This window comes from Porites lutea, chromosome 8, assembly GCF_958299795.1.
Source record: "Porites lutea chromosome 8, jaPorLute2.1, whole genome shotgun sequence".
NCBI classification, from domain to species: Eukaryota; Metazoa; Cnidaria; class Anthozoa; order Scleractinia; family Poritidae; genus Porites; species Porites lutea.
Window position 1 is genome coordinate 27,981,879 of NC_133208.1, and position 25,491 is coordinate 28,007,369.

At 40.2% G+C, this 25,491-nt stretch overlaps 2 protein-coding genes and 1 pseudogene across 2 annotated transcripts; all 3 read right to left on the reverse strand.

Annotated features, from left to right (window-relative positions):
- Positions 1 to 605: 605 nt before the first annotated feature.
- Positions 606 to 1,682, reverse strand: LOC140946112 (neurogenic differentiation factor 1-like). Its single transcript, XM_073395187.1, has 2 exons — positions 1,095 to 1,682; positions 606 to 925 (listed from the first exon to the last, which is right to left on the reverse strand). Exons 1-2 carry the CDS (start codon positions 1,539 to 1,541, stop codon positions 848 to 850), a joined length of 525 nt encoding a protein of 174 aa, XP_073251288.1. The 5' UTR covers positions 1,542 to 1,682; the 3' UTR covers positions 606 to 847.
- A 5,407-nt stretch (positions 1,683 to 7,089) lies between these two features.
- On the reverse strand, positions 7,090 to 12,755 carry LOC140945469 (uncharacterized; annotated as a pseudogene).
- LOC140945470 (beta-1,4-galactosyltransferase 6-like) lies at positions 12,400 to 22,284 on the reverse strand. Its single transcript, XM_073394489.1, has 6 exons — positions 22,159 to 22,284; positions 20,922 to 21,038; positions 17,547 to 17,734; positions 16,636 to 16,794; positions 14,501 to 14,608; positions 12,400 to 13,990 (listed from the first exon to the last, which is right to left on the reverse strand). The coding sequence occupies exons 1-6, from the start codon at positions 22,252 to 22,254 to the stop codon at positions 13,837 to 13,839; spliced, it is 822 nt and encodes a 273-aa protein (XP_073250590.1). The 5' UTR covers positions 22,255 to 22,284; the 3' UTR covers positions 12,400 to 13,836.
- Positions 22,285 to 25,491: the final 3,207 nt, after the last annotated feature.

Here is a 25,491-nt window from a genome sequence, read left to right on the forward strand (position 1 = left end):
TCACATTGTCATAATAAAATGGTAGGATAAATCAGACAAGATTTTTCCGAGTCAATTCTGCTTCATTTCTTTTCCAGCATTTAAGTTCGGTATTAAAAGCGTTGCTACCGCTTATATCCAAGCATGCGCCTATTTAGAAGTTTTTGTTAGATTTCGTGTTGACTGCGTGATTTTTACTCTAATCTTCCACGTGGTTTGTAGACAAAAGACTTCACTAAGGCGCCTTATTTGAGCGTTTGAAAACGTAAGTGCATTCATGATTTCTATTCATTGAATTTTTCAACGCACCGGAGCGAAAAAGAAAGATTCTTTTTTTTTTCTTTTTCTTGTTCTCGAATTTCAACGCGTCTCTTGCGAAATTGTCTTCGTTTTTACGTTTCCGCGAAGAGAACTTCAGCAGTAGCAGTTTGACTAAACATTTCTAGTTACTAGACTTAACAAAGCAATTGTCTGTATAGTTCCTGTTTGTTTGAATCAATGAGACACGCTACGCTAAACGTTTTATGCGATCGTCGCGCCAAAAACTCTTCTCGCGCTTGCGTTTTGAGATCCACTGAAAGCCCAGGATGTTTGAGTGATACAAAAAATAGAAAGCAAATCAGTGGTTGTTTAAAAACAACTTTATATAATTGGTTTTATTTCAATAACATGTTAACACGAAACAGCTGTACGGTCGCTTAATAAAGATACTTTAGTCAATAAAAGCTGTTCAAGGTCTACGGACGTTATAATACAGTACTATATATCTAACCGCTTCTTTAAAAAGGGGCGGAAAAGGAATGCGATTCCTGCAATGTATCTACAATATTTTACAGATAGTAAAAAGTAAGTCATAATTCTGAGTCAGTCATGACTGAGTATAGTCCTGAAATCCTTTCAAATACACATCCAGTTCTGAACTTTTAATTCCGTAATGATCGCCACCCTGTGAAAATGAATAACAAAACGGTTACCAGCTGAAATAGAAGGAAATAACAGTCGAACAAATGGTGGATTATGTTTGTACCATTGGACTTTCTAGGGCAGCTGAACGCCGCAAGGTGTGATACTTGGGTAAAGCGGAAAACTTACGAAGAAATAATGTTTTTACTCACCGGAAACTGGTCCAAGGTTTTTGGTACAACTAGTGTAACGGCTTGATCGTGCATTATCAAATTTGAACCAGCAGGAATATTTGGCGCAATAGCTGATGTCATTTCAACGGGTGTAAACGGTCCGGATAGAACTGCTGCAGTTTGAGGAGAGCCTTTCAGATAGCAACTCAACATGGCGATATAATCAATAGCCATCCGCAACACCTCGATTTTAGAAAGTTTCTGTGGATTCTGGTCCACACAGGGAACTTTCTTTCGTAACAGTTCTAAAGCGTTGTTCAGAACATGTCGTCTTTTGCGCTCTCTAGCACTGGCCTTTAGTCTTCGACTGCGGTCAAGTTGTGCCCACTTGCGGTACCTTGAGCTATCACCGGAGCTGTTCACCTCCTTGCTTGCAGGAACAATTTGATCGCTTGCGTTGTTGTCTTCACCAGCTCCTTTTGTCATAATTTCTACTCAAGTGGTGTGCCTCGCAGATGCTTTTTCCCGCTCTAGCTGGTCTTTCGACTATCGCTAACTGATTGCCTATTGTGTCACTTGTAACATATCTTTTTTTTCCACTGCACGCGTGCAGGGGCTATACTCATTACCACAACAAAGCGTGCGCACGCTTCCGATTTTGCGCGTGCTCGAGAATGGGCGCTTTTGTTGAGCTGTCAAACTTTGCCGGGCTTTGTGGTTTTCTTTTAACGGCTTTATTCCCAAGAGTGTGAAAACTCAAAAGTCAAAGAAACGCTAAAATCTATTTGCCAAATACTGAATTTGAATGGCTTCAGGCGAATTGCCGGCCATGGAGTTTCACTGGAATGATCGACCTTAGCATTTTATACAGAAAAGCTCAATTCCATAACATTTCACCACATCTCTCTTAATTGATTCTAGGAGCGAAAGAAATAGTTTTATTTTAAATTTAGAGCAAAAGCTGAAATTTAAATTAATATGATTTTGTTAAACTATTATCTGCAATAAACGGTGATAATTTCTCTGTAATGAAGGTAGAGGATTATACTTTTTTTTGCAAGATAATGGGAAACAAACTTCGCCCTTTAAATATAGTTGTCGGCAACTCCTATGTAGCGTGTAATTGAATTGGTCGTTGTACTTTAAGAATTTAATTTACAGTCTTAAAGTTAATGAAAAACCGCCTTAAGGGGACGAGTGAAGACTTATAGATAAGAGTTGCCCTTCGCTTACCGCGAACCGCCCTTGGCTCATACCGCTTAATTGAAAGGTTTTGGTTACAACCGCATGACCAAGGGCATCTTCCCGTTTAGGGACAAAATCCAAGGTGATATTCAAACTCAAATTTACTTCTTTTGAAGAGATTCAGTTAGTGTCTGCGTGAATGAAGCAAATTAAACTAACCACTTCCAACTTCGAAACTAGCGTCCGTAAAGACGCTTCCTTTTTTTCGTGTATGTGTACATTGTACGTAGAAAGTCAAGCCCTCTCGGCTTTTATTGATGATCGTCGACTATGATGTGGCATATTCCAAACCGTAAATTCCTGCCCGAATTTGTCGGCAGCCTCTCAGTCTCGACCCTAGTGCCTATGCTTCCGACTCCTTGCGCAGAGCTCTGGGGTCGAGATTGGGACCTCTTTAGTAAGATACGCGCATGCTGAGTGAAATTTTGTGGGCGGCGCTTGAAGTCACGTGAAGATCAGAAGCAGTCAAGTAGTTATTCAACTGTTAAAAAACGGCCTTTTTGAATTAATTTTACAACAAACTTGAGTTTGGATCAGGAGTCCGTTGGATACAGGTCTGTAGTTCGCTAGATCCTCAGAATAAGCATTTGCCTTCTTCAACACCGCACAAATAGGATCATGGTAGCTGCCTTAATCACACGGCACCGGAGAAATTTTCGACCTGCCGAAAAATTTGACCGGGCACTTCGTTCACACGCGGCGCAGCGTGTTTTGCGACATTGCTACAAAACGACTTGAAAGCAATGTTTCTCGTTTTACCATCCACTTCAAAACCTGTCTTGCAACAAATCAGGCTGTTGCAGGTTGCGAAAAGTTGTTGTAGAAAGTGGACAGTAGTTCTACTTTTTGCAACAAACTCTGTACATGTTGTGCATTTTACCGGCCCAAGGCAACTTGTTTTACAGCAACTGACGTAACCCTCGTGTATGGCGTGACTCCCGCGTTATTTTATCCAATCAGAAGTCTACTGTAGAAGTCAGTACTCTCGCAACTTGCAAGAACTTGATTTGTTGCAAAACAGGTTTGATAGTGGTTGGTAAAACGCACAACACTGCCGCAATGTTTTGGAACAAGTTGCACGATTTTGTCGGCCGTTTTACCGTAGCTTAAGTTCAGTATGCTGTGGAAGTATAGCTGAGGTTCTAATCCTGGGAATATAATCCAATAAGCGCCTATAAAAGCAGATGCATAAGCACACAATAAATCATTTATAATGATTGTTGACAACCTGTCGTTGTTCCCAGTCAAACCTTATGGTTCAAATCTGTCGTAAGCGACCGCGGTCGGTTTTTGGGCTGACATGAGCGACCATTTGACGCATGGTGTAATCTCTATGTTCGCTGTATGCACTTTAAAACTTTACAAAACAGTGATATGGTAAATGGTTTGACCCGCAGACAGCAAAGGCTAATCGAGGCGGGTCAGTTCTTAATTAATTTTTTTTGTGAATTATTTAATTAAATACAAAAGAAAAAAGTTTGAACTGAAAATAGGATACAATAAAATAACGTGTGGCACGAAATTTTTGCGGGAGTTTATTTTTACGGATTGGCGATTTTTTGTGTTTTGCGGGAACTAATTTTTGCGATTAGGACAGATTGGTTTTTCTTGCTGGGAATTAATTTTTGCGATTTTCAGAAAGTACCCAGCACCCAGCATTGATAATATTTTCGTTTTTATTGTGTACGTGCAATAGAAATACATATTTTCAAGCAATAAACCAGTATTTCAGTGTTTCTGAATGAAAGAGACAAGTTGTAATTGAACAGACACGATTTCTTAGTACTGTATTATTGTGTAGCGAGTTTAATTTAGAGAATATTTACTCTGCAGTAAATTTTTTACGGGAAAAATGTTTGCGGTAATTTTTATTTGCGGGAACTAACTTATTTTTGCGGATCGCTGGAAAAACCGCAAAAAACTCAAAAATTAGAACCCGCAAAAATTTCGTGCCACGCGGTAGAATTAACGGAAAAGGAGACGAGGTGTGTGTAATCAATTTTGCTGTGAAAAGAACACAGCAAAGACAGATATTCTAATGTAGCTTTTTTAATCTATGGTTAGTTAAAGTTAATTTATAGTTTTTGAATTTTGACGTTATATCATCAAATTCAAAATACGAATCGTTATATTGTTCAATTTTAAGTTCTTTTGTGAAGGCCTTTTGAGATAACTTTTAAAATGTCATTAGGTATCTCTTTTTAGCTTTTGACGCCAACACCCGAGAAAACGTTTCTTTGTACATTTAAAAACTCAAAAATTTAGAGTAATTTGAGAAGTTGAGGAGCGAGTTTCGTTGGTATGGATACTTAGAGTTTTCGAAAAGAGTTTCGTGTGGTTCAAATCTCGTAACCGACCACCGCATCTTCACGTTTTCGGTGGTCGCTAAGTTCGACTTATTTTTCAAATTTTCAAAACATCGAGATCAATAACACAGTGACTATTCTGCGAAAAAATGTTAATGAATTCTGTGAGAAAAAATAACTTTTGATACTAGACTAAGGCCATTTTCATCATATACTGGGTAGCTTTTGCGCCGGCACGAACCGAATGCAAATATGGCGGACCTCTCGGCCGGCCCGGGTCTAGTTACGCGAAAGCGAGGCTAATGAGGCCTCGAGAGTTATATTTTGACTGCGCGTCTTAGCGATTGAGTCGATCGATATGGTTTGCTTCGAGTTGTAGCGTGTCTGAGTGCCACCAAAAAGGAGATTTTACTCTAGCTGGACCTACCTTTACTTTCTCTAGATCTTTTTCGTGTTGGCAGGAAAGGTTTTCCGGTAGAGCGTGAATATTGCCTAAAGAATAGCCTGCGCCATAGAGTGATCAGCATCAAATTTCTCCTTGTAATATCAATGCTTTGTGAAACAGAGTGGTCATGAGAATTATGGACATGATCACACAAGATGATTTTGCTTGATATTTTATCAACTTCTCCCCACTACGTCTGTTGGAAATGAATAGGGGCAACAAATGAGAATTCAAATTTTGATCTTTGGGTTTAAAGGGTTAACTGGGGTTAGATTACGTCTGCGACGCAGGATGACTGAAGACAAAAGAAGCACAAAATTTAAACATCTCAGAAAAAAAAAAAAAACAATATACATTCTTATGTTACGTGACCCGTTGTTTATCACTTCCTTGTTCGGCACTAAAGCTTTCAATATAAACAGTGCTTTTAGTCCACGTGTTATGAAGGCCAATGTCAAGTCATACCCCGGGGGGTGGGGGTGGCCTGTACGAGGGGGCTCCGCGTGAAAGGAGCACCTTTTTCAGGCTTCAGGTGTATGAAATAGTAGGGAAATTTGTCATTTCGGTAGGTAAAAAGGCTCAAAAGGAGTGACAGATGCATTTCATGACCGTCATAAAGTGGAGAAAACGTTCTGGTTTTGTGATTAATTCATAGTTAAAGACAATACATTTACAGCAGTTAAAAGGGATGCAAAGTTCTAAACAAGGTGTGTGAAAAGGGTACTAACTGTCAACAGAAAGTGTACGAAAGGGGCACCTTTTCTGACAAAAATAGTATATTGAAGGATAATGGGTTGGACCTCGGGGCAGAGCGTCCCCATATGAAACCTTGTTGAGTAGCTTCCCCCCCCCCCCCCCCCAATTCCGGGAGTCAGACACGTCTGATAATTGCTTGTCGGTATCATCTGTTGACATGTCTGAGGGAAATTAAAGAATTGGGACATTGAATTAGTAATCGTGATAGTTGTCTTATTGACGCTATGAGTTTTAAAGCGTGAAGCACTGGCTAAGGTAATCAGATAATCAGGCCAGGACCTTGACGTGCGATTCTCTGATGATTTTCCAGTTCTTTTACTATTAAGTAACCAGAGACCAGAGCTTCTTCATTCTATGTGTGTGCGCGCTAACCTGCCTTGAAAAAAGCGATGAGTTTTTAAAAGGGTAAACCAATATAAAAGATTTTATCATCAGGTTACTCGCTTCCCGTTTCCTCGACCACCTATCCCTTCTGGCCACTGAAATCTGGGTACGAGGTTCTGGAGCAGAGCGGACACTGAAGATGAGGATGACCCTTGTGGCTTTCTATTGCCACGATTTTCTTTTCTTTCCACCAGAAAGTTCCTGGTAAGAAATGGCGCCAAATGTTAAGGAAGCGCATGCTGTGGAAGGCTTGTACTGTACGTCTATGTTCCAACCCTTCTCTTCCAATTTGTAAAACTTGTTTCTTCCGCGTCCTTTCACCTTACTTTGTCTCAACGTGTTGCCAATGTCATTCACCCCCGGTTCCTTTTTTCACTTTCTAGTACTGCCCTTTGTCGTCCCGATCTTGTTCCCCACCTTTCCATTTTGTTTCCATTACTTTTCTTTGTAGAAATTGCAACTGGTGAAAGGCTGCGCCTTCCTGGGCCCTTCCCACTCCCCCATCTCCTCCCCTTCGCGGTTTTTAAAAAACATTACAGCCTAGTTTGTGAGTTAATTTTAAAAAATGATTTCTTGCTGTGGAATAAGTGTTTATGAAACCCCGGGGGGTACTCGATCAATATTTGGGTATACGTGAGCCGCTGACCAGAATCGCGAATGCCGGGAGGGGCTTCATCTTGTACCCAGATCTCTCACGGCCAGAGGGAGATCTGTGTACGAGGGTCATTCACCTTATAGGTTTGCAATAGGGAACGTGGTGGTTCAGTTACGGCACCTACAAAGTAATTGTTTTGCTTATTAAACCTATTGTATTATGGCAGTTTTAATTCGTCTTGCCGCCGACGCCGTCATCGTTGCTTAAGCTCCTTGAATTATGAACCTGAAACATTGAACCTTCGTTACTTAACGTCGGAAATTAGATGCTCTTGTGTTTGCAGAGGTTTGACGTCTTATATTCACAACTGTATTTTCATCAGCGAGAGCTTGCTCTTTACGTTTTTAAAACTTGTAGCAAGAATTTCTAGGAAAGTGTCCCTTTTTTCATTTGAAAAAGAACATTTCACGTTTATTTATTTATTTGTTTTTTGACTTATGTTTAGTTAGACTCGCGAAAGCGATAATAAAATTGAATAAGAGTGTACGTTTGCGTTTGTTTTATATTCTTTGCATGTACATACAATAAATATTACATGAAATGGTCTTGATAGCCCATATTTTTTCAAGACGACAGACAACCCTATTGAGTAGAATGATACGTTACCCCTGTGTGCTTCACTTTAAATTTACTGTCATGTATAGATTGAATATTTACAGATATCTTTTAGAGGGAGGTATTTACATTGTCATAAATTTGCGCCATAAATCTTCTATTAACGTTGTTTATGCTTTCTCTGTGATCCGCGGAGACAGCTGTCCAAGCTTGAGGGAAATTGAGCGAGGCATGAATAATTTATTCCAAAGTCATATCTGTAATTATTCCTTCACTGACTGTCTTTTTCACCCTGCGGTAACAAAAAAATAAGCAAACAAAGTCAAACTTCTCTGTATTATTTTTATAACATTATTCGTAATAAAAATATCTCGCAGCGGTTTTGTTTTTTGTTGGTTGGTTGGTTGGCATTTTTTCCACCTTAAAATATTCCGATTACGTTAAAAGTAAAACGTACTGATCTGTACTACAAACAAAATTGATAAAAGGCAATTTCTTTGTTGAAAACTGGAAAAATACCGAGATTTACTACAAGGTATCACGGAGCTTTCCCGATCAGGAGTTTTCATTAATCGTCGCAGATCCTTATAATTTCAAGGTATTAAACAAAGAAAAATACGGGAAACCCAAAATAAGCTTCCTTTTCTTTCCTGTTTTTATCGGAATCAATTTATTACTTCTTGGATTTTCGTTTGCCGTGCAGGTGTGCCGAGTTAATTACTTGTCTTTTGTCTCGAAACCAGCAGAAAGCTCATTGGTTAATTCGAGGGTGTTAATAGAAAACAAAATAGAAGTTTGGTTCAACAAAACTCCAGGTGTTTAGCGCTTAGTATGCATTTGCTCTCGCAATATATCCTTTCGGTTTGCGATTAAAAAAAACTACTGCATCTTACATTACAGAATCTTTAAAGGATGATCGTACAAAAAAAAAAAATACATTTGTCTTAATTGTTTCCCAACCTTGAGAATGACGGCAGTCTTTTAAGGTAAAATAAAATGAGTCATAAACGCTATTCTTTGTAGCGAAATTGTCCGGCAAGTTTTAAAGGTCAAACGTGTAAACAATGTAATGATTGAAACGGGCTTTTTTTTCTACCATCGCGAAAGCAGGAATAAAGGCCTTTTCAAAAGCGAGATCTGAAAATGGATATATGGCCAATTTTCTTTTTTCCCCAAAATAGCTAAGAGCTTCTTTGTTTATCGTTGAATTTTTTTGCCGGCGTTTGAGATTGATTATTATGTTGCGATCATTCGATCAAAAAGGAAGCAAAACAAAGCCACTGCGATGGCGCGTAGGCGAACCAACGAAACGGCGTACTTACTTCGCTGGATGAAATTCTAAATTAACTATATTCAAATATAAACTTCAGCTTAGTATTCCTTGAGTTACTGTCATTATGCCGTACAGTGTTTCTTATTTTCTGAACCTGTAGCTCAATCCTAGTGTGATCATACATACAAATCAGAATTTCCCAGTGCAGTTTAGTACTGTTTAAGCTTATTATAAGCTTCACAATGTTTCTAAACTTTGAGCCCATGAATCAGACTCTTAATGTAACCATTTGCTTCAAACGAAAACTGCGGAGTAGTATTTTGTCATATTTTAATTTTAAATTTAATCTTTATTTCTTTCTTGTTTTTTTTCATTTCCAATCTACTTCCGTACATTTTAGAGTCATATTTCTTGTTCAGTTTTGCAATAATATACTTACTCTTTCCGTTTTGCTCTGCCCTCGGTTTGAAGTGCTTGAGTACACTGGTCCACGCTCTCGGCGAAATGTTTAAGTGATTTACTCGATGTATCGTTCTCTGCCAAATAAGACAAAGCTGAAATATAGCTTGTAGCCAGTCTCAAGATTGCCAACTTTGATAACTTTTGATCTCTCGAGTAACTGGGTACTGCTCTTCTTAGCCCTTCAAAGGCCTCGCTCATGATGTGGATTCGAGATCGCTCCCGAGCATTAGCGATTAGACGTCGTGATCTGTTCGATTGCCGCCAAGACAATGCCTTTTTCAATTTCGTCCGTGGCCTTTTAGCGCCCGGTCCTTTTTTCTTTTTACCATCCGCCGTGTTTTCCTCATTGGCTAGTTCCATCGTTGGGCATGGTTTTGTTTCTGCGATCATCGAGGGCCTGGTCGATTCGCCTTCGAGATTGTGGACGGCTCTGTTAAATGATCCCATAGGCTGCCCATATACCGATTTTATCAAGCTAGTTTCACACATGGAAATTCCGAAAACACGTTGAAAAAAGGCTTTGTCGCGCCCGGTGCCCTTAATTTGTGGTTTTCTCACCGTAATTGATAACGTTTTCTCTCCGTTCGGAAAAAGTGATGATTTGACCAGGTTTTTTCGGTTAAATTCAGTTTTTTCGCTCGAAGTGGTAGCGATGACAGTCGCTTAAGACACCTGGTTGCCTTTACAGAATGATGTTTTCTTGTTCTGCTAAATATCAGAAAATCTGTCATGTCCATTAGCATTTTTGATGACCACCTGCTCCACCGCACAAAGAGTCCCGAGATTGTTTACCATTTATCGCAGCAAACACTCATTCTCCACCACCCCTCAATCGATTGTTTACCAATGGCGAGCGTGACACTTTGAATGTCAATTTCGGGCAAATTTAAATGGTTTTCTTTGCTCCGCGAAACAGGTGCGCTGACAACGGCGAATTTGTTTGATAATTGTATTTTTACTAGAGGCTAATGGCGCTCTTTAAAACAAAAACATCATAAAATGGATCGAATTTATTAAAATGCCGCGTCGCTCTTAGTTGATATTTGTTTTGAGACTCCCAAGACAGCTGTTTAGAGATCTTCAGCTTCGAATATTTACATGAACCTTTGATTGTTTGCAAGTGAGCTTTGTTGGGTTCGCTCTGCATTGTTTTAAATTCTACATTGTCTCGGCTTTTGCATTTTTGTTAGTTTTCGCAGGTGTTGTGTTTTGTGGTTGTTTTAAGTTCACTTCATCCAAATGCATTTTGCAATTGTCCTCAAAGTGCTTAATTTGCATTGAAGAAAGATCAAAGAACGGAAAGGCTTTCTTTTTCGGTTCCGTCCACCCAAGAGTTATGTATCTTGTTCGTCCAGTTCTTGTCTGAAGCACGTGCCAAAGTGAATAATTCAATATTCGGTTTTATTCAAGCATATTTTAAAGAAAACATTTCATATCATATCGCAACAGAGTGAACGAGTTTTCGCTCATTTCATTAACTTAATTTTAGATCGCATTCGTTTTCTTTTCCTTTGAAGCTAGAAGATGGGCTGTTTAAACTTGACTACTGAAGCTCGTGGCACGCGTACCGAATTAAATCATGCAATTAACTGTAAACTATAAGTTTAAATTGAATCAAATATCACGCAACGCTAAAGCTTTAATGCGATCGTTGAAGTAACGAGATAAAAGAGGCAGAATTTTCGGTCGCCTGGAAAACATCTCAAACTTGGCAAATTGAAATGATTTATTCAAATACCTTTGTTTGTGTCAAGAAACGCATTTATCTTATAGCTGCTTTTTGGAGCGTAGTTCTAACGATTTGATACTGTAATCTTTTAAAATATATTAACTCTAAGTATTTATCATTTAAATTGAAACTAGATGCGTCACAGTTTTTTGTTTTGTTTTGTTTGTGTAATGTGCCGTTCGCTTTTTTTTTAAATTTTACCTTTGGCCTACGTTCGTAATTCGATTGGAAACGTTAAACGGTGTTTCTGCCGTTAGTTTCCCTCAGTAAAGGGTAGATGCCTTTATTTTTTCAAGCGATTTTGAAAGTCTTAACCAATGAAAAAAAAAATCATCACCGTAAATCGAACCCGGACCCCTTCTGCATTGCCAAGGATAAAAGACTTGTACTGCTGGTGCGCTTTCTTTCTGTGCGAGATGTTCCGAGTTGTCAGTTCGATCCCAGGTGCGACGCAAAATGCTTGTTTGGACTTTTTTATTTCCATATGCCTAGCTTTAGTATCTTTAAATACCCGTAAAACGGACCTCTGATGTAGAGATTATGTTATAAAATGAGCGCACAGTCGGCCTAAGGTTTTTAAATGAGATGAAAACTATTTCGTCTGTTTCGTGAGCTGCTAGCCAGAAAGTATATCCCGCGCATAATAATCCCGCCGATACTTTACACCTTTGCGACTCTGATCCGTCACAAATGTGTAAAAGATAAGTATCATGATGTTCATAAATGGCTGCGGCCGCGCTTGACTTAACCGAGTTATTCCCAATTAAATAATTAAAGTTAACTCGTTTAAAAAATTTAAACTGCGAGTGCGGCGAGTGCGGCTTTTCTACAGTCTTAACCGAGCTCTAACTGGTTTATGCAAATCAAGCAAGAACAATAGATTTTCTTAACCTGGTTAGGTTTTTTTTAAACGATCTCACGAGGTAGTTTAACGCAGGTTAACTTTCTCAATTTGGCCGATTTTTTACTACAGGACGCATTATCCGTCGAGACGGATAATGCGTCTACGGCCGTTTTTATACTAAGGACGCATTATCCGTCTGGACGAACTTGGGCAAACATTTGTAGTTCGTCTGGTTATGCGTCTCAAGTATAAAGACGGGCACAAGACGCATTTTGCGTTTGGACGAACTTTCCTTCAAAATTTGTCTTGAACGACGCACTACGAAAGCTGGTTCGTCTGAACGCATAAATGCGTCTTATGCCTGTCTTTATACTGGAGCTTGGTAACTACTGATATCGTGTTTCGAACATGGCCTTTCATAGATAAACTGCTATCGGCAGAGAAAACTCAAATGCGCCTTCAATAGACCTCTTTAGCTTTTTTTGTTATCCCAATGAAGGTGCTACGCCGTGATACACGGCAGTTGTACGACTTGGTTAAAAACATCGTACTTCTTCGTGCTAAAGTCGATCCATTGAGTTCGGAATAGTCTGCGAGCTTGGTGGAGTCGCGAGAATTTACACAAGAGCCGCACGCGAAAGGAGACGCTTGCAGGCTAAGTTCTGTACGGCAGAAGCACGATGTTTGAAACAGGGCTCAGGGGAATTTGCTTCATTTTCTTTTCACAAATTTTGCGTATATGTGCAGGTGAATAAGACCAAATTTGAAAAAAAAAACAGTTCCCTAGAGTATTATCACATGACCGAAATTGGGAAAACAAAACATAAAAGCTAGAGAGGTCTATTCTAAGCGCACACGAGGGAATATGAGTATAGCTGATCAGAAGCCTGGGCTAATTCGTCGCCAATGGCTTCTTAACAGTTAGACTCCAGGATTTAGTCGCGGCTGTTGAGCTGGTCGCGGGGGACTCGTACCTCAGCCAAATTAGGAGCTTCATTGGAATCATGTCCTCCAGGAGCCCATAACCCGGAGTAAGCAATGGCCATGTGCCCGTGTAACGGTGTTTTCACTGACCAGTTTATTTTTAGAACGATTTTGGCGCGAATTAAGAATATCTTTCAGGTCCCACCAACCAGTCACCAAAACTAAAACCCCTAAAAATGGCATTTTTTAACCTATTATTGACGTTTGGTTTTCCTTTATCACTTCTTATATTTATAATGCGCTCATGAACGGAACGGAGCTTCCATTTTCGCGATAGAGAGTACTGTAAAATGCATCTAAAAATAAACCGATTCGTAAAACTCCGTGACATAGGCCTAGTCTGAAAGTTGCACGCTCCAGTTGATGGGTTCATGTGTCCTCCCCGTTTGTGATCTTTATATGTCTTTCGTGGCAGGGATGGCGTTCTTTTCCCTAAAACAAAGCCTGATCACAGTTTACACGCCCTCCAGCCTTGGTGTTATAACAATGTATGACGTTAAACTGAAGGTTATAAATTCGCCACTTAGGAAGCGAAAAGGAAACTGGAGTAAACCTTCGCAAAGATTCCTGGGCCTGTTGCTAGGGTCAGGGAAAGAATAGCTTATAGCTGATAGGCCGTTCCCTAGTAACCATCCCAGAAACAATTGCGGGACGCATATCGGTTCCAGTTCCTTTCTCTTTTCTCAAGTGAGAAATGGATCAGAAATGGATACAAAAGAGTGGATACCAGTCTCCTGCAGGCCCTATACCGGAAAAAAGCTAAAGATGCCTCTTTTCCAAACGAGGATGAGTGCAAAAAATACGTGTTATTCTCACGGTCAGTAAAACTCAATTTCTACATGTACGGTTTTGCATTGACCTCGTTTTGAAAGTGAGAATTTTTGGAAATGGCCTCCTCTCCTGTTTACATCTGAAATATGCGTGGATGAGATTCATGCGCTTCATGATGGACGTCACGGAGTGTCCCCTACGTCTGATGCTCGCCTAAACGCAGGCAAGCATGAATTCATTTAGAAATTACTAGGGTCCAAAGTCCAAGTAAGGTGCATTTCTGGACCAATTAAATTAGATAAGTAGAGGTTTTTGCTATAACAACAGAAATCACAACTAGCTTTTCTGTTTTTAAAAAAGTCGTCAGTTTTTTCATCTCTTAACATTGTCTTGTGTGTGATGCTCGTAAGGTAGATCAGCTCTGATTAGGGTATAGAGGCGGTTTTCAATCACCTTTGCGTTGTATTGAAGAGAATTAAGTCCATCAGAATCCATCTGATTGAAAGCATCACGTACTCTCCTCAGCCTGATAGAAAACAGAGAAAAAAACTCTGCTATGGTGAAAAATCTGACAGGTTTTCATTTTTTTCTGGGTGTTGTGTAGTGTATCATGCTACGCGGTTGTTGTGACTCTAAAAAGTAAGTCAACCAAAAAATGAGAGGCAGCTAGAAAAAAAAAAAATAAGGAAACTGGGCCGAGTTATCTTTTGCGCAAAGACGCTGGGACTTTTTCTAGGTGAAGGGGAAAAATTGGCCAATAGCTGACCAGCGCGTCCCCTGTAACAATCCCAGAACCAATTGCGGGACGCATGCCTGTTCCAGACGTTCAGATCGTGAGAAGCGCAAAGAGAAAAAACGAGGGGAAGGAAGGGGGGGGGGGGGGGGGGGGGTAGGGAGAGGGAGAGAGAGAACCTTTCCTTTCTCCCAGTCCCTCTCTTACGTTTTTTTCTCTCCTTTCCATTTCGCGCCATAAATACTTGAACGTCTAAAACAAGCCACGAAACGCCACCCGTGAGCGGACTGTTGTAGAAATTACCGTAAATTTACTGGAGGCTTCTCTTCCACTGTGTGATGTTCTTTTATCATTTTGTATCTTCCTATTTCTACGGCCGGACGCGTTAACTTCAGTCCTTTCCTGGTTACCCTAATCAAAACAACAACAATAAGTTTACTGTCAGGGACGTGGCTAAAACCGCCCTACGTAGACAGGCAGGACCTACCGCTCTGGTTGCATCTTGCGGGGGCTTTTTGTACTACCCTACCCACCGTCATCTCCTGTCATAGTCTAAGAGCCTGTCTACATGCAGGTGGGGGACCCCAGGTAGGTGAGGTCACACGCTTAGGTGGGGTAACCCGCCTGTCCATATAATCTCTCATATGGTCACCCCACCTATCATGTAAACGTGATCAAATTAAAATGAGAGATCACTTTGAGAGGTTACCTCACACCCGTTTTCGTGATTGCTCTTTTTCAATTCAACGGACCCGACTATCTCGGAGCCTGTAACAGGCTAATCAAGCTATTAAAATATCAACTCTGGGCCCGGTTCCTAAAAGGCCGATTAGGGCTAATCTAGGATTAAAATTTCGTTCCTCTTTTTGTATTTACCTTCCTTTGCACTGTTTATAGTTACATTTTATGTTATAACAAGACGCTTAAAGTCGTTTCCGTGGGATGCGTTGGTCTATGGAAGCATAATGGCGTTCTATCTAGGTTAATGGAACAAAACAAAACAAAACTTCCGCTTGCCGAGTATCCAGGGTCGAACCCAGGGTTACAAAGTTCGATAAAGTTCCAATGTTTTAATCCAAGATGAAAGTTTAATATTCCAAGATGCTCTTGATACGGTTAAAAATTAATTGCAATGTGTTTCCAAGGTCTTCAAGTTAACATAGTTCCAATGATTATCCCTGATTCCAAGGTATAATAAGTTTACTCATGTCCTGATCCGTGTCCCATCCAGAAGTCCAATCCATGCCGCAAGCGGGTCGTCGATCGACGAGGACAATATTTTCGCGATTTCAACGCCAATCTTCAAGGGTACGAGTTGAAATTTACGCGATTTAACCTCCCATAGTCAAGGTGTTTTCGATAAGAAAAGAAAAAAACTGAACTCTAGCTGTGCTAGCCAACAACTGGCGAACTCCGAATAGAAAAATCTATCGGAAATGACCGCCCGCAACCAGACGCTACTAAAACCTTATGAAAAAGCTAGACCTAAACAAAAAAGAATCATGAAGGAAAGAAATAATTTGGCTTAGGTCGCCTTTCGTGACTTGCCAGTATCCCGAAGGATTTCGCCGGTTAACAAGCCATCCTAAACCACGAGTGGGAAAACTCAAGCGCGACAAATTTGGCAAGGAACGTTCTGATTTCAACGTTCTTCAGAGGAAGCAAATCGATTAAAAGTCGATACAGATTTTGTACAATCTGATTGGTCGGCTTGGAAGAAGAGATAATCGATAAAGATTTTACGCAATCCTATTGGCTGGCTTTGCAATTTTGGGTACAACCGAACCGGATATTTACCGTGGTAGTGCCACAGGCATCCCACGGAATTACTGTATCTCAGAGTAAAGGCTCAAGAGTATTTTGGAAGTTTGAGTTACATGTTCTTAGACAAAGCCACAACCAAACCACAAAAAAGCCATAACCATGCTAGTTACCACTGGACGTTTGAACCCAACTGAAAGTACCGAATAGTGTAACAAATGTAACGTTTGCCAAGATTGATGAAGTGGCTATGAGCGAAACATTTCTTCTGAATCTCAGCTTAGCGCGCGCACACATCACTTTGCACTTCTTCGAACACTGCAAATGTCGCGCACTCAAAAGATTCGACTTTATCTCAGTTTCCCGGCGGATAACTTTGGTTAACAAATGTCCCATGCAGCTGCCGTGAATGTGTTGGGATTCAGGTGTGTAGTGGAGGCAAAATTATATTTGTCAGGAGCCGATTAGTATTTGTTAATAAATGGTAATTGTAGACCGGCACATGCATCTTCCAATCAATGAAAAGAGTTTGTTATACCATACAGCCACACTACTTTAGGTTTCTGGGAAACTGCCCACCTACCCCTCCCCTAAGCCATCATTTTGCCCTAAGTGGGAACTAAGTGTTAATGTTAGCTTGGGGGAGGGGTAATTGATCCCATTATTAATAAACTTACCTGAAGTAGAGGTTGTCGTCCTCTCCACCCCACCCCCAAAATATGTTCGAAAATCCATTGATGAGTTCAAAGTGTTCCCGTGAAAGCGCCTCTACTCCTCCAAAGAAATTCCAATACGGTAAACTGTAGATAAATAATAAATAATGATAAAAATGGTGACTTTGACGTTCGGCGATGAAATAAGAAAGATTACTGTGTGTCTCGGGACGAGCAAGGGATAGAAAACGAAGGCTTACAGACCGGGGGTAGGTGGACAGTTTCCTAGAATCTTTTACTGATTCGTGTAGCTTTAGAAGGTCTACTTTCCCCTCGCCAAACCCAACCTGATTTTGGCCGAAGTGAGAAAGTGAGTGTTGACGTTGCGTTACGGGAGGGGGTGGGGGTGCAGATTCCTAGAATCTTTAGTATACTGATCAATATAGCTTTAAAAGCTCCCCTCCCCAAACCCAACATTTTGGCCCAAGTGGGAAAGTAAGTGTTAACGTTGAGTTAGGGGAGGGGTAGGTGATGAGCAGTTTCACCCACAATCTTATATTGATTCACATATAATATATTCTTTGTTTGTGTCCTCTCCTAATATACGCTGAGCATTTTCATTGAGTACGCGTCGATTTGAAAAAGAAAAAAAGAATACGCATACATATCGTATTAGTGCAGACGGTCTAAAAACGCCTCAAAACGAAAACGATGACTAAAAAGTATCGCAGGCGCATGTGTTTGTAGCATGCCCATAGAGTTCAGCTTACGTCACAAGGTGCAATTCTATCGTTTTCCAACGTTTTGGTGCATTTGAACAGTCGAAAACGCATCAAAACGGTAGTGTAGGCGTCAAACGATCGATGCGTTTTCGATGACAGCGAAAACGCATATTTTTGAAAACGCATTAGTGTGGACAGGCCCTAAATACTTACCGATAGTGAAATGTATCCATGGCGTTTGCCATATGTCTCGGTGATGAATTGCAGTTATACTTATTGCGGTAATCTTCTGGCAACAGGTCCACATCGTGAAAAATGAAGCACTTGTACTCGTCAAACTTAAGTGCTTCCTTGAAGCCAACGTTAAACAGCATGGCACGGTTGAACGGAGCATCTCCTGACTGTTTCATGAAAAAGTAATTGTGACGATTTTAAAGACAACTTCTCAGCAGAATTCTCCACAAGGTGGCACTAGCTACGGAGTCTGGAGAGGAAATGATATGGTCGTGGCTGATTCCCCATTCTCTTTCTCAGTCTTATTTTAGACCAGAAATGGTTCGAACTTAATTTGTTTCCGCCAGCCATGAATGGCTGGCCTACCCTTACGTCTAGCGTCATTTGTACCTTGAGGTAGGAAAGCTCCAGTGACAGTGAACTGCGTCTACGGACTTTTGTATTTAAGAGCAAAATCCTAGCAGACAAAGTTCACGCTACTTAACAGTTTGGCCCATGAATACAGTAGACTCTCTCTTAAAAGACACCTCTATAAGACGGACTCCTCAGTAGAACGGACACCTAGAGTTGGTCTCTGCCTTTCTCCACCCCTCTTATTTTCAGTGACTCTATAAAAGGGACATCTCTACAGTCAACTCTTTCTCGGGTGAACAACTTTGGGACCAACTCTAGGTGTCCGTTTTACAGAGGTGTCCTTCTTATAGAGAGTCAAATAAAGTGAGTAAATAAAGGCAGGGACCAACTCTAGCTGTCTATTTTACAGAGGTGTCCTTCTTATAGAGAGTCAAAAAAAGTGAGTAAAGAAAGGCAGGGACCAACTCTACGTGTTCGTTTTTACAGAGGTGTCCTTCTTATAGACTAAAATAAAGGGGTAAAGAAAGGTAGGGACCAACTCTAGGTGTCCGTTTTACGGAGGTGTCCGTCTTATAGACTAGAATATAGGGGTAAAGAATGGTAGGGACCAACTCTAGGTGTCCGTTTTACAGAAGTGTCCTTCTTATAGAGAGTCAAATAATGTGCGTAAAGAAAGGCAGGGACCAACTCTAGGTGTCTGTTTTACAGAGGTGTTCTTCTTATAGAGAGTCAAAGAAAGTGAGTTAATAAAGGCAGGGACCAGGTGTCCCTCTTACAGACCAAACTATAGGGGTAAAGAAAGGCAGGGACTAACTCTAGGTGTCCGATTTACAGACTGAGGTGTCCGTTAAGAGCGAGTCGACTGTAAGATGGGCACTTTGTGCCGATTCCAAAAGTGTCCGTCTCAGAGAGTGTTGACTGTAAATCGTCTCTCGCAAAGTAGTGAGTTTACGCAACAGGACGGCAGAAAGAAGAGGACGGCAAAACGCTTGAGTGTGACAAACGTGACGGGCCTATTACTTACGTGTTTTGTCAAGAATTCACTTAACATTGTTGTTTTAAGCTCTTCTACAAAAAGATCTGTTTAAAGGAATGTGAAGTTTGGCGGAAGGTTTTTTCAAGCAAAATTATTTTCGCACCTGTCACACAAGGTTGGCCGTCGTCTTTCCTTACCCGTCCTGTTGCGTAAGTTTCGCTAGTGTCTCCTGGGTCCGCCCATTAGCAGACGAACAGGTTTATGTGTTTACCTTTTTCCACCCTTGTTTCATTCAAAACTGAATGACTCAATAAGGTCAGAGTCATCGGTTTAATTAATGTTTGAGAATTTAAAGATTTCTCGAATGTTTTTAATGAGTAAAAATTAGGGTGGGGAAGTTTATAAAACTGGGGTCGTTGAAAATAAAAATAGAAAGGGAATAATTAGCAGACAAATGTCAGATACTCCACCACTAGTTACAACAATGTGTCCCTGAACCCATTGGCGAACTAACTGGTTTTTATGTATTTACCTTCTTCTACCCTTCAAGTCTTTCATCCTGAATTCAAACCCATTCCAGCCACCCCCTCCCCCCCCCCCTCCCCCAAAAAAGAAAGTAAACCGGCGTACTGCGCCCATAATGATATTATTCGTAATAGCCAACAGAAGAGCGTTGGCGTCCCCCAAGCAAACCAGTCGTGCAATTGACCACTCCAGAAATGCCATAACATGCCATAATGCTCTTTGTTTGTCACCCAAAAATTTTGCGTAAGCATTGTCTTCAGTTTCTCTTGCGAGTTAAAATGACCCCAAGTGAAACTGAAAACAATGCTTATGCAAAATTTTGGGGTAACAAACAAAGAGCATTATGGTATGTTATGGTATTTTCTGGAGTGGTCAATAGACCATTTTCGAGTTGCCTCTGTTCCAAAGCGAGACTAACTGCGAAGCCATTGATACGAAAATGAGTTTTAATTCTCACGCAAAGAAAACTCGTTTTCACAGGAAAGGTTTTGCACTTAGCCTCGTTTTGAAAGTGAGAGTATTTGGAAGTCGAAAATGGCCTGTAGATCACTTGCGATATTTTAAAATTCAGCATGATAGCGTTTCTAAAAACAAACTAAATGAAACTATTATTCACCGAAGTGAAGGTGGCTAACGGTGGATATTTATTAAGCGGCGAGGTAAATACTCACCACTAGCCACCTTCACTTCGGTGTGAATAATTGTTATTTAGTATATACTGAAACAGTGAGATAATTAAGCACAAAAATAATGATTTTTTGGTCATTTTGCCAACGATCTCATTACAATTTTGCGCGCAATGACCGAACGGCCTTTGCGTTTTCTTGCCGACAAATAAAAACTTTTAAAGGCATTGCTTTACTAGCTCTTTCGGGGAAGTTTCTTAAAAGGGGTCTCGAATTCTCTTTGTATTAAAAACAATTCTGTAAAAAAGTTTTAAATTCAGTTTAAAGCTTATTTATGAACATGTAAGATAAATATAGTAACACAAGACTTAAGCTTAGTTTGCATTTGTAAACAAAAACCTTTTTCACCGGTGTTCCTTACCTTCTTCGTGTATTTCTGCAACAGCTTGTTTGATTATTTGTGAAATTTCTTTGTTTGTTAAAGCAAAAAACCGGAAAACCATTTTACTCGTAACTTACGCGAGTTTGCGGTCGCTCGTTCGGAGGAAACTCGGAGGTGAATCAGTGATTAGTGCTGGATATCCGAAGGTAGAGTAGCCAATCAGCGCGCGAAAAACACTATCCACTGTTTTCGTACATATTATACAGGTTTATTTATTTTCTTTCTTTGTTTCCTCTAATTAAGATTCATTATCGTACTGAATTTTAGTATATCGAAAGTGGCCTATTTGACGAAACATCGACCCTGTCTACGCATGCGCAAGCTAAGAATGGCCAATGCCAAGAGAAGATTGGAAAATGAATTCTCGTGGAAACGTTTTTTGCCGAGTTCTCTCCTTATCACTTCATGTAATGTATGGTTCGTATGTTTACCTGTTCTACAACAAATATCCTGTAATCTAACTTCTGCTTCTTTAGGAAAGGATGCATATGACGAAGAAAGACGGACAACTGCTCGAAACGATTGCGGAATGGGATAATGAATGCTACCTGTAGAGGAAACATAAGCAAAAGCCTCAGTATCAAATCAAGCGCGGTTCCTCCTTTAATGACCATTGTTAACCAAGCCTTTAGACATTGTAGGTGTAGTATATTCTCTGGATTAAGTTACAAGTTACAACATGAGCCGATTACTCCTGGTTACATCGAGGCAAACTATAGATTTTTAAATAACTTTATAAAGAACGTAGTCTAGCCACACGTTCAATTTACGTAGAAGTTTAGGGAAAGGCCTAGGGTGATCTGTTGCACATGTATCAGTTATGAAAGACGATTTACTAAAATATATACTTAAACTTTTCGGAGTGGTATTGAAATGGCGCAGGGGAGATGGCCGGGATTCTATTTTGGGTTGTGAACTTCTTTCTTAGAGCTGAGCGACTTTTTAAATTTGACAGATTAAAATTTTCTACGTGTCTTAAGTTGGCAATGACTTTTTACGAGAGTGAGATCCGCCTAGGCGTTTCTGTGGCCTGGAGCACTTATGTAAGCCTTCAACCTCGTCCCCAAACCCTAGGGTTTATCCTTGAGAAAATAGTACGAGAAGAGCCCTGGGGACAAGGCTGGTAAGCCTAAGCACTGAGTAGCAGTGGCAACTAATCATGGCCAGATCTAATAATAATAAAACATTAATGTCGCAAGGAACTGCATACGCTCAAGCAATGCCATTAGATTAGCTTTCCCGACCGAAAACAACACTTTCCAAGATAATGCGTCGAAGCTATTTAACTGAGTCTACCAGAATTTATTAGTAACTGTACTGAGATTACAGAACCTTTTAAAAACTTTCAAGGAAACTTTTATGTAATAGAGTACAGAGTGATTAGTTAATTTTACATTAACTTCAAATATGTTAGTCAGTAATGCTTCTACTTTTTTTATACATCACTCTTGTTTTTTAATTGTGAATAACGTAATTTTATTTATTTTAAATGTAATTTAACAGAAAAGAAGGTGGATCTGTTAAATAAACCATTATTATCCTCATTATTATTATTATTATTACTATTATTATTATTAATTCATTAATTATCATTAATACATCATCATCACGGACTAGTGCTAATAACCCTTCACACAACCCGCTCCTGGGTGATATATTATGGCTCACCTTGACCTTCGCTTCACACTCTGTTGGCCTCCAAATTCCGCCATTGCTGACCCAGCCGTCAAAATCCCGAGAAATTTGCCTTTCAATATCATCCATTGTTGGTATTGACAAATCCAGAGGTATAGGTCCAGCTGACAAAAATGAACAATGATTATATATTTTCTGATTGTAAAATTCAATACAGCTAGTCGAACCTCCATGTGCGACCATCTTTGGCAGCGCGTGCTTCCTTAAATGCATTTTGTTTTACTAAAAAATCTTAGCTTAAGCTGAAATCTTAAATCTTAATCTTACGCGATAAAACACTTGATAAAACTTACCCAAAAGAAAACTATTTTCTTGGCATTCTTCTTTTAAAGCAACTTCGGGTTGGCTTTGCTTTAGGCCGGGATCTGTTTGGCCATAACTTCTGTCTATTATCTCCTTTAATGGGGCATGCGTCGTTGAAATATTCAAAGTCCGGACGGAAACTGCATTATTGAACAATCCACCAGCTTTTTTAGGTCGCGTTAAGTGTTCTGTTGAGCTGAACACGTAGTAAAGAACTATTCCGACGTACAAAGCAAAAGCCAAGATCGGTACCCGAAACAATTTTTTCGTTAGTCTGCGCAATGAAGTCATTTCTCAGTCTAAAGGAAAACAAATTCTAATGAATACAAAATATTTGATAGGGAGGCAGCTTTCGTGCTCTTGGTGTATTTCATTTCTCCCACTTTCTTTGAGGAAAAAAGGGGGAATGTATTCAAAGTTAATTTCAGTAATAGACAGCGCAGCTGAGAAATCTGGAGTTTTCGCCGGGATTTCGAGTCGACTGAATGGTTTCGTATCTTGAACAAAATAAATTGCCTTGAGGTTCAGTAGCCGGCGAGTACGTAAGCTCTCCGGGGCGCTCTGGCGGCGGGGCTGGAAAAGTAAGGAGAGCTTGCAACTACGTCTCTGGAATTTGAATTTCTGCATCAAAAATGTCAATGCGAAATGCTGATTGGCGCGGAGATGATATTAGTATTGACGTCTTTACCGTTGGCACGTGTTTTTTAATAGAGAGATAACGATTCACGTTTACGCCAAACGGCAAACGTGAATTTGTACCACGTGACCAAGTTTTCCCCTTATTTTTCGTTTACTGTTTATTGCCTCTACATAAAAATAAGTAGTTTTTTGCCAGTTTTACCAAGAAGAATCGTTCTGGACTGTTTTTATCTGCTTATTTTCTATTCTGAGAAATTCTCAACTGACGTTTGCTGTTTGCCGTTTTCTGTAAACCTGAATCTTAATCTCTCTGTTTGTTTACATTCGCGCTCTTTTCCGCTTCGTGCTAGCCTGTTCCAGTCGTTCAGATAGTGGGGAGCGGTGCGAAGTAAAAAGGAGCGCGAAAAAAATAACAGCGAGGGAGGAGGAGAGGTGAGAAAGGGAAGGGGGCGCTGATTGGTGGGAATCTAACAGCTCAGTCGATAGGGAGCCACGGGGGAATTGGCGATGGAATTCAAATTCTAGAGCCCGGGGGGAGGGGAAGCTTTATAGGTATGTGCCACCCCATCGGGTAGGGTTTTGTTCTGAAAACCGGTATAAACCTTACCCATTTAGGTCTGGAATCGGGTATCGTTTTTGAGGGAACTACGGGAGTGTATGAAAGTATTCATCGTTTCAATTCCAAATGAGTAAGAAAGAAAGCCAAATATGACAAATATGCGAATTCGAAATGGCTTTGAAGAATTCTTTTTTTTTTTTTTGCGCCCTAATCTACGTAATGATAACATAATTTCGGCTTAAAGGTCAGGTCTGCATAAACAGATATGGATTTTAGAGGTCTGGTCTGAAAACGGGAGGGGAAAATTACAATTTTTGGTCTGAAATAGGGTCAGGATTTGAAGAACCGGGCGGCACACCCCCACCAAGTATTCACAGGAGTACCCCCCTTGCCAAGCTTTCCTTCCTTTTCCTGCCCCGCCGCCAGAGCGCCCCGGACAGCTTGCTCGCAGGCTAAGGTTCAGGGATGGATAAAACATTTTCTTTTACTTCCCTAAGCCTCGGGAGCCAACGAAGAATTTAATATATCCGCGAAGTTATTTATCAATACATATACTTCGTTTCTCATACGATACTTCTTTGAAGTAAAGACGTGATTCAAATAAACCAAGTTTTTGTTTCAAAGACATTTCAAGTACCAGGTTTGAGTTTGAGTTTGAGTTTCGCGTTGCATTGTGCACTTGTTGCATCACTTTTCGTTGCAGTCAGCGAGGTCAAGATGTCACGTCAAACGACACTTGGCCGTTCTGTCTTTAACCAAAATGCGTTGGCTTTTTTTACATGTACCGTTCATCGAGCTGTCATTAGCGTTGAACATTTTGCTAAAGCTAGTGCAGGTTTTTTCGCTTTGTTGGCTAGTGTCGCCGTTCAGAGAATGAAATAATTTTATACTGTTAAGTTAAAAACATAAAATTGTATTGTATTGACAGATGTTTCAACACACAAAATTATATCTATCCTTTTCAAAATCTCAGCCTCGGCTTTATTCTTAAAATGTTCTTAAAATTTCGCAAATTTCAGCCTCGATGTTCTTATAAAATATATTCTTATAAAAAAAAGAGTGTAGAATTTTAAAAGAAGAAGGACGAGTTTCAAATGAATTCAAGTCGAAGATCACCCTGGAAGATGAAGTAAAGTGTCATTGTCTGAGAAAGTGTTCCAGGGGCCAAAAGTTGTGGTCAACTGATTTGGCTGAAACTTGGCACAGAAGTTGGGTATAATGAGATATTTCAAAAGCCACTTTGGCTCACTTCTCTGAGTTTTAGTTTTGGAGTTACAGGGGGGTCTCATTTTTTGCCTTCTGAGCACCAAACATCCAGCCTTCCAGGGGGCATTTTGAAAGTGTGATAAGACCCCACTGGTAAATTGTGCTGCCAAATGAATTTGACCATGAACTCTACTATAATAGAGCTTTCAGTTCATGCATGTAACTTTGTCCTCAAGGTATTGCACAGAGAGGAGCCTGGGGCTAGAGTTTGGCCAAAATTGATGTTAAAATTACAATCAAGTTAGCTGGCCCGCCATTTTGGACTTGAAGTGTGTGGGGACTGGACCGAGTTCCCGTCCAGGCGGGCCAGCTAGTTTGATGTAATAACAAGTGCATCACCTCAATGCAAGGCTTTGTTTGGGTTATTTTCTTTATAAAAGCAAAACAAGCTTTTTGTTATCCAGCTCTCCTAACCGTGGATGGATGGTTTCATTTTTTCAGCTGTAAAGGACTCGGAAAATCACAGTTCACCTCGATACTGCTCCTTGAACCTCGTATATGTCTGTGTAATCTACGTATGTATGGTCATGCTCCTTTGC

Excerpts from the sequence above, each read along its gene's own strand:
- LOC140946112 (XM_073395187.1), bottom strand. The coding sequence starts at position 1,541 with ATGACAAAAGGAGCTGGTGAAGACAACAACGCAAGCGATCAAATTGTT. Across the intron at positions 926-1,094 it reads AAACCTTGGACCAGTTTCCG|GGTGGCGATCATTACGGAAT; the intron begins GTGAGTAAAAAC and ends TCATTTTCACAG.
- LOC140945470 (XM_073394489.1), bottom strand. The coding sequence starts at position 22,254 with ATGGATGATATTGAAAGGCAAATTTCTCGGGATTTTGACGGCTGGGTC. Across the intron at positions 21,039-22,158 it reads AGTGTGAAGCGAAGGTCAAG|GTAGCATTCATTATCCCATT; the intron begins GTGAGCCATAAT and ends TTTCCTCTACAG. Across the intron at positions 13,991-14,500 it reads AAGCCTCCAGTAAATTTACG|GCTGAGGAGAGTACGTGATG; the intron begins GTAATTTCTACA and ends GTTTTCTATCAG.